Source organism: Erpetoichthys calabaricus, chromosome 4 (assembly GCF_900747795.2).
Source record: "Erpetoichthys calabaricus chromosome 4, fErpCal1.3, whole genome shotgun sequence".
NCBI classification, from domain to species: Eukaryota; Metazoa; Chordata; class Cladistia; order Polypteriformes; family Polypteridae; genus Erpetoichthys; species Erpetoichthys calabaricus.
The window spans coordinates 156,267,826-156,280,723 of NC_041397.2; the positions used below are offsets into that span (position 1 = coordinate 156,267,826).

The 12,898-nt window shown below is 38.6% G+C and overlaps 1 protein-coding gene across 1 annotated transcript in view; it reads left to right on the forward strand.

The window, feature by feature from the left end:
* The window catches only part of ltn1 (listerin E3 ubiquitin protein ligase 1), a 284,812-nt gene that overhangs the window by 130,088 nt on the left and 141,826 nt on the right, over positions 1-12,898 (forward strand). The window contains exon 11 of the mRNA XM_051925735.1: positions 2,359-2,400. Coding sequence (XP_051781695.1) covers positions 2,359-2,400 — 42 coding nt within the window. The remainder of the gene's footprint in view (positions 1-2,358; positions 2,401-12,898) is intronic.

Below are 12,898 nucleotides of genomic sequence, written 5' to 3' on the forward strand. Positions count from 1 at the left end.
TTGATGAAATAAGAGTATTTTTACTGTATTTTTTTCCAAATGTATTTATTTCCTCCTAGGGATATGGAAAAAGGTTTATGGCAAAATTTAAAATGCTGGCTTTTATGTGAGGCAAACATTCATTTACTACAGGGCAAGTATTTTTAAATTATTTACCACTAGGTTCACACCAGCAAGTCCTGTTCAGCCTCTGCCTTTGTTTTAGTAGTAAAGCAGCAAAAATTTTAATTTTTTAAGGAGTAATTATGCTTGCTTCTTATAATTTACATAAATGTTACTGTTATGCATACAGATGTTTTTGTCCCCCCTTTTTGTTTAATATGTTAAAGTTTGAAATTTTATTTTTAATGCCAAAAATATTAATCTTCAAATGGCATATTTACTGTATGTAATCCATTGTAATAACACAGAAAGTCTAACATAGTGGCCAACAGGTAGCAAGATGAAAAAACACAAAGAAAAAAGTGGCAATCAGTAAGAAAAAGCACATTATCATCTACTGTAAATCCCATTAGTTTTATAATAGGAGCATAAAGCAGCAGTGTGGATTAACAGAGACCGTGATGAGAAATTGTCAAGTTGGTGACCATTATTGTGTGATATACTGTTAAGCAAATCATTTAAGCAGTCATTTTTTAACAGTAAATGCATATATATTATATATAGTAAATGCTCTGTAAAATATTTTCTGATTTGTTTTCAATGAGAATTATCTTCTTTGCATTTTTATAATTATAGAGACACCTGACCAAGAATTGGGGCCAGTACATCAAACAAAACAAACATGACATTGTGCCTAGTTTTAAGGTTTTCAGATGTAAATAATCAAAATAGGGTAATTCTATGTCTGATCATCATATTTTTGTACCTCATTGTCATAAATTTTCACAAAACCTGGAAGGCTGATTTGGTCATATGAGTAACTCATGCATCTGAAATTGCACATGTCTTGGATCAATAGTAAGGGATATTTAAGCTAACAAAGTTAAGTTTTTGGGGGGTTTAAGACTTTGACTGGCTATATCTCCCTAAATATAAGTTGCACAGAAATGGTTCCGATGTTGTTTTAAAGCTCTTTTCCACCTCTATATTTTTGTGTAAATACTATGCTATCCACAAAATGAACAATTACCACTTTATGAGTGATTATAATATTAAAAATTGAAAAGCAAAAAAACCTATATTATGAAATTAATCAGTTTTTTTACTAAAGCTACTTTATAATGTCATGAACATCTCCAGAAAATTTGGTCTTTGGTTTTTGAGTCATTGTTGAGCTATCATTAATTATAGATGGCATAACATAGTTTTGTATCACTAATGGGCCTTTTTCATAGCAGCAATATTGACATGAAATATAGCAGGCACAGGTGTAAGTAATGAAATTAATTAAGGTTCTAGTTATCCATCCATCCATTTTCCAACCTGCTGAATCCAAACACAGGGTCACAGGGGTCTGCTGGAGCCAATCCCAGCCAACACAGGGCACAAGGCAGGAACCAATCCCGGGCAGGGTGCCAACCCACCGTGGGACACACACAAACACACCCACACACCAAGCACACACTAGGGACAATTTAGAATCGCCATTCCACCTAACCTGCATGTCTTTGGACTGTGGGAGGAAACCGGAGCGCCCGGAGGAAACCCACGCAGACACGGGGAGAACATGCAAACTCCATGCAGGGAGGACCCGGGAAGCGAACCCAGGTCTCCTAACTGCGAGGCAGCAGCGCTACCACTGCGCCACCGTGCCGCCCGGTTCTAGTTATGCTACACTGAAATTGAACAGAAGCGTCATTAATGTCATTAGTGACACCTGTGCTTGCCGTACTATTTCATGTCAAAATACTACTAGTAGTAGTAATCCTTCCACCACCTGTTCTCATTTGTTACCAGAATCAGTCATACAAAGTGTATAACCCCAAGTATAGTTATCCAATGGATAAGTCTATGTACTTACTGTAAGAAATATTGAGGTCCTTTGGAGTGGGGAGCAAGTCCAGTGAGCCCCTTTATTGAAAGTATTTAAAAAACACCAAGTGGAACTGTGGCAAAATTCTTTGTGATTACCAAATACCTTACTAATGTCAGGGATATATTCTTTTATGTTGTGATATTATATGATATTATAAGCTATATACTATTGCATATGTCTGCCTAATGAAGGCATTTTTAGTTTGACTGTTTGGCCATTCCTTTAAATGTGGATTACTGCTTATGAAAGTTAAGGCATTAAAATTTTGATCACTTGTTTTGATCCACAAGTTACTTACATTCCTACATCAAACTAAAATATATTACTTTGTATAAAATAATACTATCTAATTTTTAAAAATTTTCTTCCATTTTCAACAGATGGAGTTGAGATGCAGTATTCTGGTACAGATTGTACAAAAGGTAGGTGTGCAATAAATTAAAACATAAGGAGAAGGTATATGTACTAGAAAATGCATTACATTTTTAATATACTTTATATGCTAAACATTGTTTACAATTATATTATGTCATTTTGAAGGCTAACTGTGATGCATGAAATGTGCCCAGTTGTTATTTGTCCAGGATGGTATATGCATAATAAAGGGGAAACTGTTCCAAGCTATAAAACAGCACTGAAGAGAGGGGGAAAATGAGTAATGAACTGTTACTGGATTTCTGTGTTATAGATTGACCAATAAAATTTCATGTTATAACTCAGAATTGCTCCTTAGTGTATCTGCTACCAAAGTACCCTTTGTCAAATAACATCTGTGTTATGTTTATATATAATGGATATTAACTCGGTATTCACAAAAACAGATCATTTAGTTAGAAATCCCTATTAACCTTGTAATGGGGATTAAATGTTCAGAAATTAAATATAAAAAGTAGAAATTAAATGAGTTAAGGTCTGCACATGTTAAATTTTTTTGGTCTTGTGTATTTGTAATATGTAACATTGTTATTCTTCCATGTATTGTGTCTTTTAAGAATATGTTTTAGTTTGTATTAGAAATAGTAAATAAATATTTTGGGGTATAAGAAGCACTATACTGATAAGCTGTGCTTTGATTTTTATCCAACCTTCTCCTTGTGTGTTTAGGAGATTCTGTTAAGTACTGACTTAGGACGTGACATTTGTGCTTGGGAGTGAGGTGGTGCGAAGCTGACACTTTTAACCTGGCTTGAAAGGAGTGCAGGATGAGTTTGGAAGAATGAGTATATGTAGTTTTCCCCTTCCGGAAGAAAGCTTTAGGGAGTGTAATTTATGACAGAGGAGCCTGGGAACATGCACCCAACCAGTTTGTAGGCCAGCATCTTGAGATCTTAATGTGAGCTCTGGTTTATAAGTAATAATATGTTCAGATGAGTAAGCAGGTCCTTGGCCACTTAAGGCTTTATATGTATTTTTAACATTACTAGTGTGCATGGAATTTGAAAGCAGAAGAATAACTTTTGGATGGCTTTAAAAAGCCTTTAACCAGCTATTTAATGTCTTAGGGAAAAGTGATTTAGACATTGCTTATATCAGCATGTAGTGGTCCAGTGCTGCTAAGATTTACACCATCAAGATGACGGTGATTTATTTTTTTTTTATGGAGGAGATCCCAGGGACGCTCCCAGCCTTGGCCCGACCCGCACACACTCACAAACAGAGACAAAATAGTGCACACTGGAATTAAACAACAATTAAAGAATATAATGAAATTAAATAAAATAAATGGAAACAATATCATCCCTGTACCCCTACGGCGAAATTACATTAAACACATAAACACAAATAACCCCCACCCTAGCAAAGTCCATGGAAAACAGCACCGGATGTAATGAAATGATGACAATAGTAAGTCCAGAGATCTGTACGTTGAAAGGGAATGAAAAAACAGTCCTACCAGTAGATACTGTAAAGGTGAAGAAACAGAAGACGATTCAGATCTCAACAACGAAACAATCCAGGACACAATGACTAAATACGGTTAATCAACAGGAGGCAGCCAGACAGGTACACGGAACATAGAATACAGCAAAAAACACCTTTTTTTTTTTTTTGGACACCTGCCCTCCTTTTAAACCACTCTGACCACTTTTGACCCCAACAGCCCCTGCAGGGACTGCTGGGAGATGCGGTTTTAACTAATAGTAGCACTGCTACAAGCAAGTAGAGAAAATGTTGCTTTCACCTCAGAGTATAATAATTTAGACAGGAAATGCGATTTGAAGATCTCCTAATATCAATTTATATACTGTCTTTGGTACTGTGCTTGAAGCCTTAGTTGTGACTGGGTACATTAAAAAGCTTCATATTGGCAAGGCCTTGGAGTGGATTAGGACTGGTTTATAATTGCTGAAAATCACGTACCCTTGTGTGAAAAGTGGTAAAAGTGCTTTCAGACCGGTCTCGATTTTTTAAAAAGCAAGTGAGAGACTGTTTTCCAGTAACTGAGCAATCATTCTTCTCGGCTAATCTGGGAATGGGTTATGCTGAGCTGCTGGAGTAGAAAATTCAGAACTCAGTTACAATAACGACAGTCTGAAGTATGTATTTACTTTCAAACAATGTGCCAACTCTGTTTTTACACAGATATTTGAAGGGCCCATGGGAGTTTGACATTCCTGTTTTATGGACTTTGAAGGCCTTTGACGTAGGAGCTGCAAGAGTAATATAAATATCATTTGGTTCTGGTATCTCGAGACTGAGATTTGTACGGTTTTTGTGTAATTGGTGTAAAGTCAAGACACTTTATTATAGAAATTTGACTTCACCAAACATGTAGCTTAGAATGAATCAAGGTGAATTTGAGGCTTGGAAAATGGAGGTAGGAAAAAAATGATCTAGTGGAATACTGCAATAATTTTGCTGTTAAATGTCATCAACTCACTAATGGAAAATCAAGTATACCAACACATTAAAAATTAGGCCTGTCTCTGCCCTATAGATCTCTTTCCTTCTGTTGCCAACAGTGGATTCTGAAAGCAAAAAGGAAAAAAATTTAAAGTTCCTTAAAAAAAAAAAAAAAAAAAGTGTTGCTAAGCATCACAGATTGGCACCCGCTTAATTAATCAACTAAAACTCTTGCAGAACCAAAAACAGTTCAACACTTTTTTTCTGGTTTATTAATGTTTAATACAAAATACAATCATGGCCGAAATTATCGGCACCCCTGGAGTTTTCCCAGAAAATGCACCATTTCTCCCAGAAAATTGTTGCAATTACAAATGTTTTGGTATACATGTTTATTTCCTTTATGTATGTGCATTGGAACAACACAAAAAAACAGAGGAAAAAAAGCCAAATCTGACATCATGTCACACAGAACTCCAAAAATGGGCCGGACAAAATTATTGGCACCTTTTCAAAATTGTGGGTAAATCGTTTTATTTCAAGTATATGATGCTCATTTGAACTCACCTGTGGCAAGAAACAGGTGCTGGCAATATAGCAATCACACCTGAAGCCAGTTAAAAAGAAGAAAAGTTGACTCAACCTTTCTGTTGTGTGTCAGTGTGCCACACTAAGCATGGAGAACAGAAAGAAGAGCAGAGAATTGTCTGAGGACTTGAGAACAATCTCAAGGCTACAAGTCCATCTTCAGAGATCTTCATGTTCCTTTGTCCACTGTGCGCAATATAATCAAGAAGTTGACCACACATGGCACTGTAGCTAATCTCCCTGGACGTGGACGGAAGAGAAAAATTGATAAAAAGACTGCAACGAAGGATAGTCCGATTGGTGGATAAACAGCCCCAATCAACTTCAAAACATATTCAAGCTGTTCTGCAGACTCCGGGTGCAGCAGTGTCAACTCGAACTATCTGTCAACATCTGAACGAAATGAAATGCTATGGCAGGAGAGCCAGGAGGACCCCACTACTGACACAGAAACATAAAAAAGCCAGACTGGAGTTTGCCAAAATGTACTTGAGGAAGCCAAAATCCTTCTGGGCGAACGTCTTGTGGACAGATGAGACCAAGGTAGAGCTTTTTGGTAAAGCTCATCATTCTACTGTTTACAGAAAACGGAATGAGGCCTACGAAGAAAAGAACACAGTACCTACAGTCAAACATGGTGGAGGTTCTAAGATGTTTTGGGGATGTTTTGCTGCTTCTGGCACTGGATGCCTTGACTGTGTGCAAGGCATCATGAAATCTGAAGACTACCAAAAGATATTGGGGCGCAATGTAGGGCCCAGTGTCAGAAAGCTGGGTCTGCGTTAGAGGTCATGGGTGTTCCAACAGGACAATGACCCCAAACATACCTTTAAAAACACCCAGAAATGTTTGAAGACAAAGCGCTGGAGAGTTCTGAAGTGGCCAGCAATGCGTCCGGATCTAAATCTGATTGAACACTTATGGAGAGATCTCAAAATTGCTGTTGAGAGAAGGCGCCCTTCAAATCTGAGAGACCTTGAGCAGTTTGCAAAAGAAGAGTGGTCGGAAATTCCAGTTGAGAGGTGTAACAAGCTTGTTGATGGTTATAGGAAGTGCTTGATTTCATTTATTTTTTCCAAAGGGCGTGCAACCAAATATTAAGTTGAGGGTGCCAATAATTTTGTCCAGCCCAGTTTTTGAGTTTTGTGTGTAATGATGTCAGATTTGGCTTTTTTTCTGTTTTTTTGTGTTGTTCCAATGCACATAAAGGAAATAAACATGTGTATACCAAAACATTTGTAATTGAAACAATTTTCTGGGAGAAATGGTGCATTTTCTGGGAAAATTCCAGGGGTGCTGATAATCCATATTACTAACCGAGAATGCTAAACTGGATGGACGCAGGGACATCCGGCCATGGGCCGTAGCCGCAAAAAGACGTACTGCGCAGGCGCCCCAAGAAATGAGGCTCCGCGAGAGGCGGCCGCGACCACAGAAAAAAGGAGTGAGCACAGAAAAAAGGAGTCAAACGCAGGCGACGCACAGCGCCGCACAAAACCCATTGCACACGAAACTAGCACACCAAAAAAAAGAAACCGCTCGCGCCCACCTGCAAGCCCCCACCACCCCCCCCCTACAGGCACCGGACGGGACACACACAAAGAGGACGATTCAACAAGCCCCTGGCACACAAAAAAAAAAGAACCCAAAACCACCCCACCCACCCTACAAGCAACGGACGGGACACACACAAAGAGGAGGATTCAACAAGCCCCTGGCACACAAAAAGAAAGGAGACGCTCGCGCCCCACCAATCTCCCCCCCCCCCCCCCCCCCCCATCGCTCAGACGCTGCAAAAGCACACAGCGCCGCACGAATCCCATTGCACACGAAACGGGACCCACACAAACAGGAGGATTTAACAAGCTCCTAACACAACAAAAAAAAGAAGCCCTGACCACCACGCCAGGCCCATTAGAGACGAGACATGGCACACGAAACGTTCACAACAACGACGAATCAGACCCACAAACACACTAACATCAATAAGAAGTTACACCCAAAGCCCCATTTCTAAAGGAACCGTCCATATTAAACATACGTCATCTCAACACCTTCACACTATGCAGCATAGGTGGATCTCCTTACAATAAAGCACTATTAACCGTTCAACTGCAGAAAAGGCTCCATATTAACAGTGAGTGCGATCCTCCTTATTACTTATCCATATTTCGCATGCTGAGGAACAAACAAGTCATGAATACACGCTCACGGGTACAAAACGATTCGGCTCGGATAACGGGACCAAACACACGAACCCGCATGAAAAAACAAAATATACGGCGGTGCATCTGCATTACATCCTACAATAGTTCATTTGATTTTGCATCTACCGGAGTAAATATCAGGTCACCAAAAGGCAATGACCCATACTGCTTTCGCGTATGTGGACAAATATTACATCGCATTGGAACAGTGCACCCTGAAACAAATCAAGAACGCAAATATGCACAAATCACGTCGGCACCTACAAAGCGCTTCTGAAACCACGGAAGAAAAAATGTCTCGGCTCCAAAAACACATGTCACTCCTTATTCCAAATACCGGTCCCAATCACAGAAACATCGGTATCCACTATGACAATGCACACTAACAATGCACGTGACATCCGTCTTGCCACACTATTAATTATAGATGAATGTACAATGGCATCCAGTCACTTACTCAACACCATTGATAAACTTCTACAAAAGTTGATAAATAATAATATTCCCTTTGCGGGAAAGGTACTTTTATTAGGAGGAGATTTTAGACAGTGCTTAACTATTACTCCACTTACAATGCGCTCAGCTATTGTTCAGTCCACCTTAAAATACGCGGACAATTGGCATTGCATTCATGAATAATAATATTCCCTTTGGAGTGAAGGTACTTTTATTAGGAGTAGATTTTAGACAGTGCTTACCTATTGCTCCACATGCCATGCGCTCAACTATTATTCAGTCCACCTTAAAATATGCGATGACGTCATATAAACAACAAGAGACCGAACTACAATACATATACAGGCGCGAGACCTGATTGGTGATAATACGAAGAAACGAAAAGTCCGCATATTAACAGTGAGTTCGATCCTACTTATTACTTATCCATATTCCAAACGATAAAGATCAAACAAGTCATCAATTCACGATCATGGATACAAAACTAGACGGCTCGAGTAACGGGACCACAAACACGAACCCGCATCAAACAAAAAAATTCACCTCGGCGCGCTTCTAAAACCGCGGAACAAAAAATGATACGCGAACAATTGGCTTTGCTTTCTAAAGATACACTTCGTACAAAACATGCGATTTCCAGATCCCGAATATAACAATTGGTTGTTACAACTAGAACATTGTACACTCACCAATACAGATGGACTTCACCCAGATATTATTACAATTCCTCAACCCTTCATCTGCGACGACTTACTTACGGAGATATTTGGAACAGCTGTCTCATTAGACCAAATGCCCCTTTTAACACAGCGCACTATATTATGTCCAAAAAAATATTAATGTTGATCACATTAATAACCAGGTCATTTCATTAGTTCCTGGAGAGGCACGGCTCTTTCTAAGCTCTGACAAAGTTGACTCTGATGACTACAATGAACATCTAAATTTCCCCTTAGAATATTTGAACACTATTAACCCAGCCGGATTACCACAACACAGTCTTAACCTTAAAAACGGAACAATACTCATGCTATTAAGAAACCTTCACACTAAACAGGGTTTACGCAATGGCACACGTTTAGTCGTCAACACCATGACACAAAATGTTATTCAAGCAACAGTTCTTACAGGATCACATGCTAACAATACTGTTCTCATTCCTAGGATTGACCTTACGAGTTCTGACCTAGAATTACCTTTTACATTGAAACGCCGACAGTTCCCCATTAAACCTGCATTTGCCATGACCATCAACAAATCACAAGGACAAACCATGGACAAGGTTGGCATCTACCTCTCTGAACCCGTTTTTGGACATGGACAACTTTATGTTGCCTTCTCACGTGTTCGACGTTCATCTGACGTTAAAGTTAAAGTTATAAATGCTCCATGCCAAGGAAGACTCATTCAAGGACAGGACACCATCTTTACTACTAATGTTGTGTACAAAGAAATATTCCAATAAACCATTACTCTGTGCCAAACACTGTATTTTTGGCTTTCTATATGCATCATCCACACCTGCACACTATTCTATATCTAATTCATACATCTCACTCTTTGTCATGCCCCAACGCCAGGGGTTGGTGAGCGAAGCCCCCTAGTGTTGTTATATATTGCAAGCTAATTCATGATCTAATACCTGCTTTATATGAGAATGTGTATGTATGTACTGTATGTATGTACTGTATGTATATATACATACATGCTTACATATATATAGATATATATATATATATATATATATATATATATATATAACTAGCAAAATACCCGCGCTTCGCAGCGGAGAAGTAGTGTGTTAAAGAGGTTATGTAAACATATATATATACATATACATATATATACATATCTACATATAATATATATACATATACACATCCACATATATATACATATATATATACACACACATATCAACATATATATACACATACATATACACACATACATACACACACACACACACACACACACACACACACACACACACACACATATATATATATATATATATATATATATATATATATATATATATATATATATACATATACATATACACATACATACATAGTGCGTTGTAACACGGGCCTGTGATTGGTGCTTTGACTGATGCCCAGATCCCACAGTATCTCCCCTTAGGAGAGGCGTTAGGCAAGTGTAATTGAATAGCGGTGCTGCAAGTTTAGCTTTACACCTGTTTTTAAGGCTTATTGACTGAAAGGGGCTTTCATGAAAAAAGTTATGGCTTTGCTACAGGATACACCCTCCACAAGTTAAGGAAGTAAAAATAAAGGTATATATTTCTGTTTTATTTAAACCTTTTAAGTTTGTATGCTGGCGGCATGATGGCGCAGTGAAAGGTGCCAGTTAGGAGACCCGGGTTCGCTTCCCTGCGTGGAGTTTGAATGTTCTCCCCGTGTCTGTCTGGGTTTCCTCCGGGTACTCTGGTTTTCTCCCACAGTCCAAAGACATGCAGGTTAGGTGCATTGGCTGGCACCTTGCCCGGGGTTTGTTTCCTGCCTTGTGCCCTGTGTTGGCAGGGATTGGCTCCTGTATTTAGGATATAGCGGGTTGGATAATGGATGGATGGACATTTGTATGCATAGCACCATTTGCCTGTTTTCGTTTTTTTTCTTTCTTCAGTAATATTTCAGTAAACCCGGAGCTTATCAGTTCAAATCCTGGTACTGACACCACTGTGTGACCCTGAGGAAGTCACTTCACCTGCCTGTGCTGCAAAAACCAAAAGTAATGTAACATATTGTACCTCAGATGTTGCAAGTTGCTGGAATAAAGGCATAAGTCAAATAGATAAATATGTATTATACACATAGGAACTATTCATTTATTTTCAGTTAAGTCATCTGCAGCAAACCTTTATAAATGAGGGTTTCTCCTTTTTCCATCCATCCATCCATTTTCCAACCCGCTGAATCCAAACACAGGGTCACGGGGGTCTGGCTGGAGCCAATCCCAGCCAACACAGGGCACAAGGCAGGAACCAATCCCGGGCAGGGTGCCAACCCACCGCAGGACGTTTCTCCTTTTTAGATAGTGCAAACTGTTTCTTCTTCATTGAGGTTTTCTCTTGAGAGCTTTTTTCATTTCATTGAAAATTAAAGCAGCAGCTGTCAAAATATGTAGCTTTCTTATTATTTTTTCAACATTGTGTAAAGTAACTTTATAAAGTAACATAAAAGGTTTAAATATCCTTTTACACTAAAATATTACTAAAGAGATACAAAAAAAGTAAAATGCATATGTTGTTTTTCTTTAAGGAGATTAAATATTACTGAAGAAAGAAAAAAAAAAAAAAAAAAACTAAAACAGCCAAATGGGGCTATGCATACGAACTTAAAAGGTTTAAATAAAACAGAAATATATACCTTTATTTTTACTTCCTTAACTTGTGGAGGGTGTATCCTGTAGCAAAGCCCTAACTTTTTTTGTGAAAGCCCATTTCAGTCAATAAGTCTTAAAAATAGGTGTAAACAGGTGTAAAGATATTGAAAATAAGCTATACAAACCCACCAAGACATGGAATCGTTTAAATCAAGGCGCTGCGCTACCTTCTTCCAGATCGGCCCCAAGGCGTTCATATTTTTCCAAAGCAGTTCTGGTCTCCATCGGCATCTGTAGCAGAGTCGAAAAACACCATCCCATACTATTAGTTAACGATTAATACATTTCTGTATGTATTGTAAGCATACAATACAACTGATAATATGTTGCGCTTATTTATCTTGTGTACCGACATTTTTGCTTGTTTAACGGCTGAAATCCAACGTGGTTTGTGCCCTTCAGAATGAAAACAGTTTGCATTTACTTTTTTAATAAAAGGCGAGCTTTTAAGCCTGAGAAATCACCCCGTAAATGCACACGTTTAATTGCACATGTTTAATATGTATGCTTACACAGTATTAAAAGACACTCAACAATTAACGTCATTTACCTTCGTTCCCGCGTTTGAGTCGTGCTGTAAATTCTTACTGTGAAATATAATTGACAAATAATTTGGTGAATGAACTTGTGAAGAAGGTGGAGCTGGAGTATTACGTCACTTCATTAACGAAAATGCCGTGATGTGCGGAAGGGCGGGGGGAGTGTGGGGGTTGACGGAGAATGTTTTCTTCAGTGCTCTTTGGGGCTCTTCCTTGTTTTCAGTTCACGTGATTATGTAGGAGGGTGATGACGCGATACGCGACTCCGCCTCCTCCATTACAGTATATGGACAAAAAAGAGGTTCCAGTTATGACCATTACGCGTAGAATTTCGAAATGAAACCTGCCTAACTTTTGTAAGTAAGCTGTAAGGAATGAGCCTGCCAAATTTCAGCCTTCCACCTACACGGGAAGTTCGAGAATTAGTGATGAGTGAGTGAGTGAGTGAGTGAGGGCTTTGCCTTTTATTAGTATAGATTCTCTATTATAATAAAAAAAATCCTGGGACAAGATGACTTTTTGCCAAGAGATTTAACCACGCCTGGGACTGCAAATAAAAGACAAAGAGTAGATGACAAAGTAGAACATGGAAAAGAATTCAAAAACGTCGGCGCAATACACATGCAGAGCAGGTTAGAGATAATGAAAGTACTAAAATCCGAAAGTCTCAGAAAAATGATAGTAAAGATCGCATTAGCGCAAACAAATAGAAATTATTACTCGGTGAAATAACGGAACAGCAAAAAGAGATTGAATATATTGTTCAGATTCAAACTTTTAGTCGGAGACTTGTAGATCATCTAATTCATGTTGCCGTCTGAGAAAAGTACTGTATCTTTCCAATGAAGAGGCGTATCCGTGAGAATTGAAAGATTTGT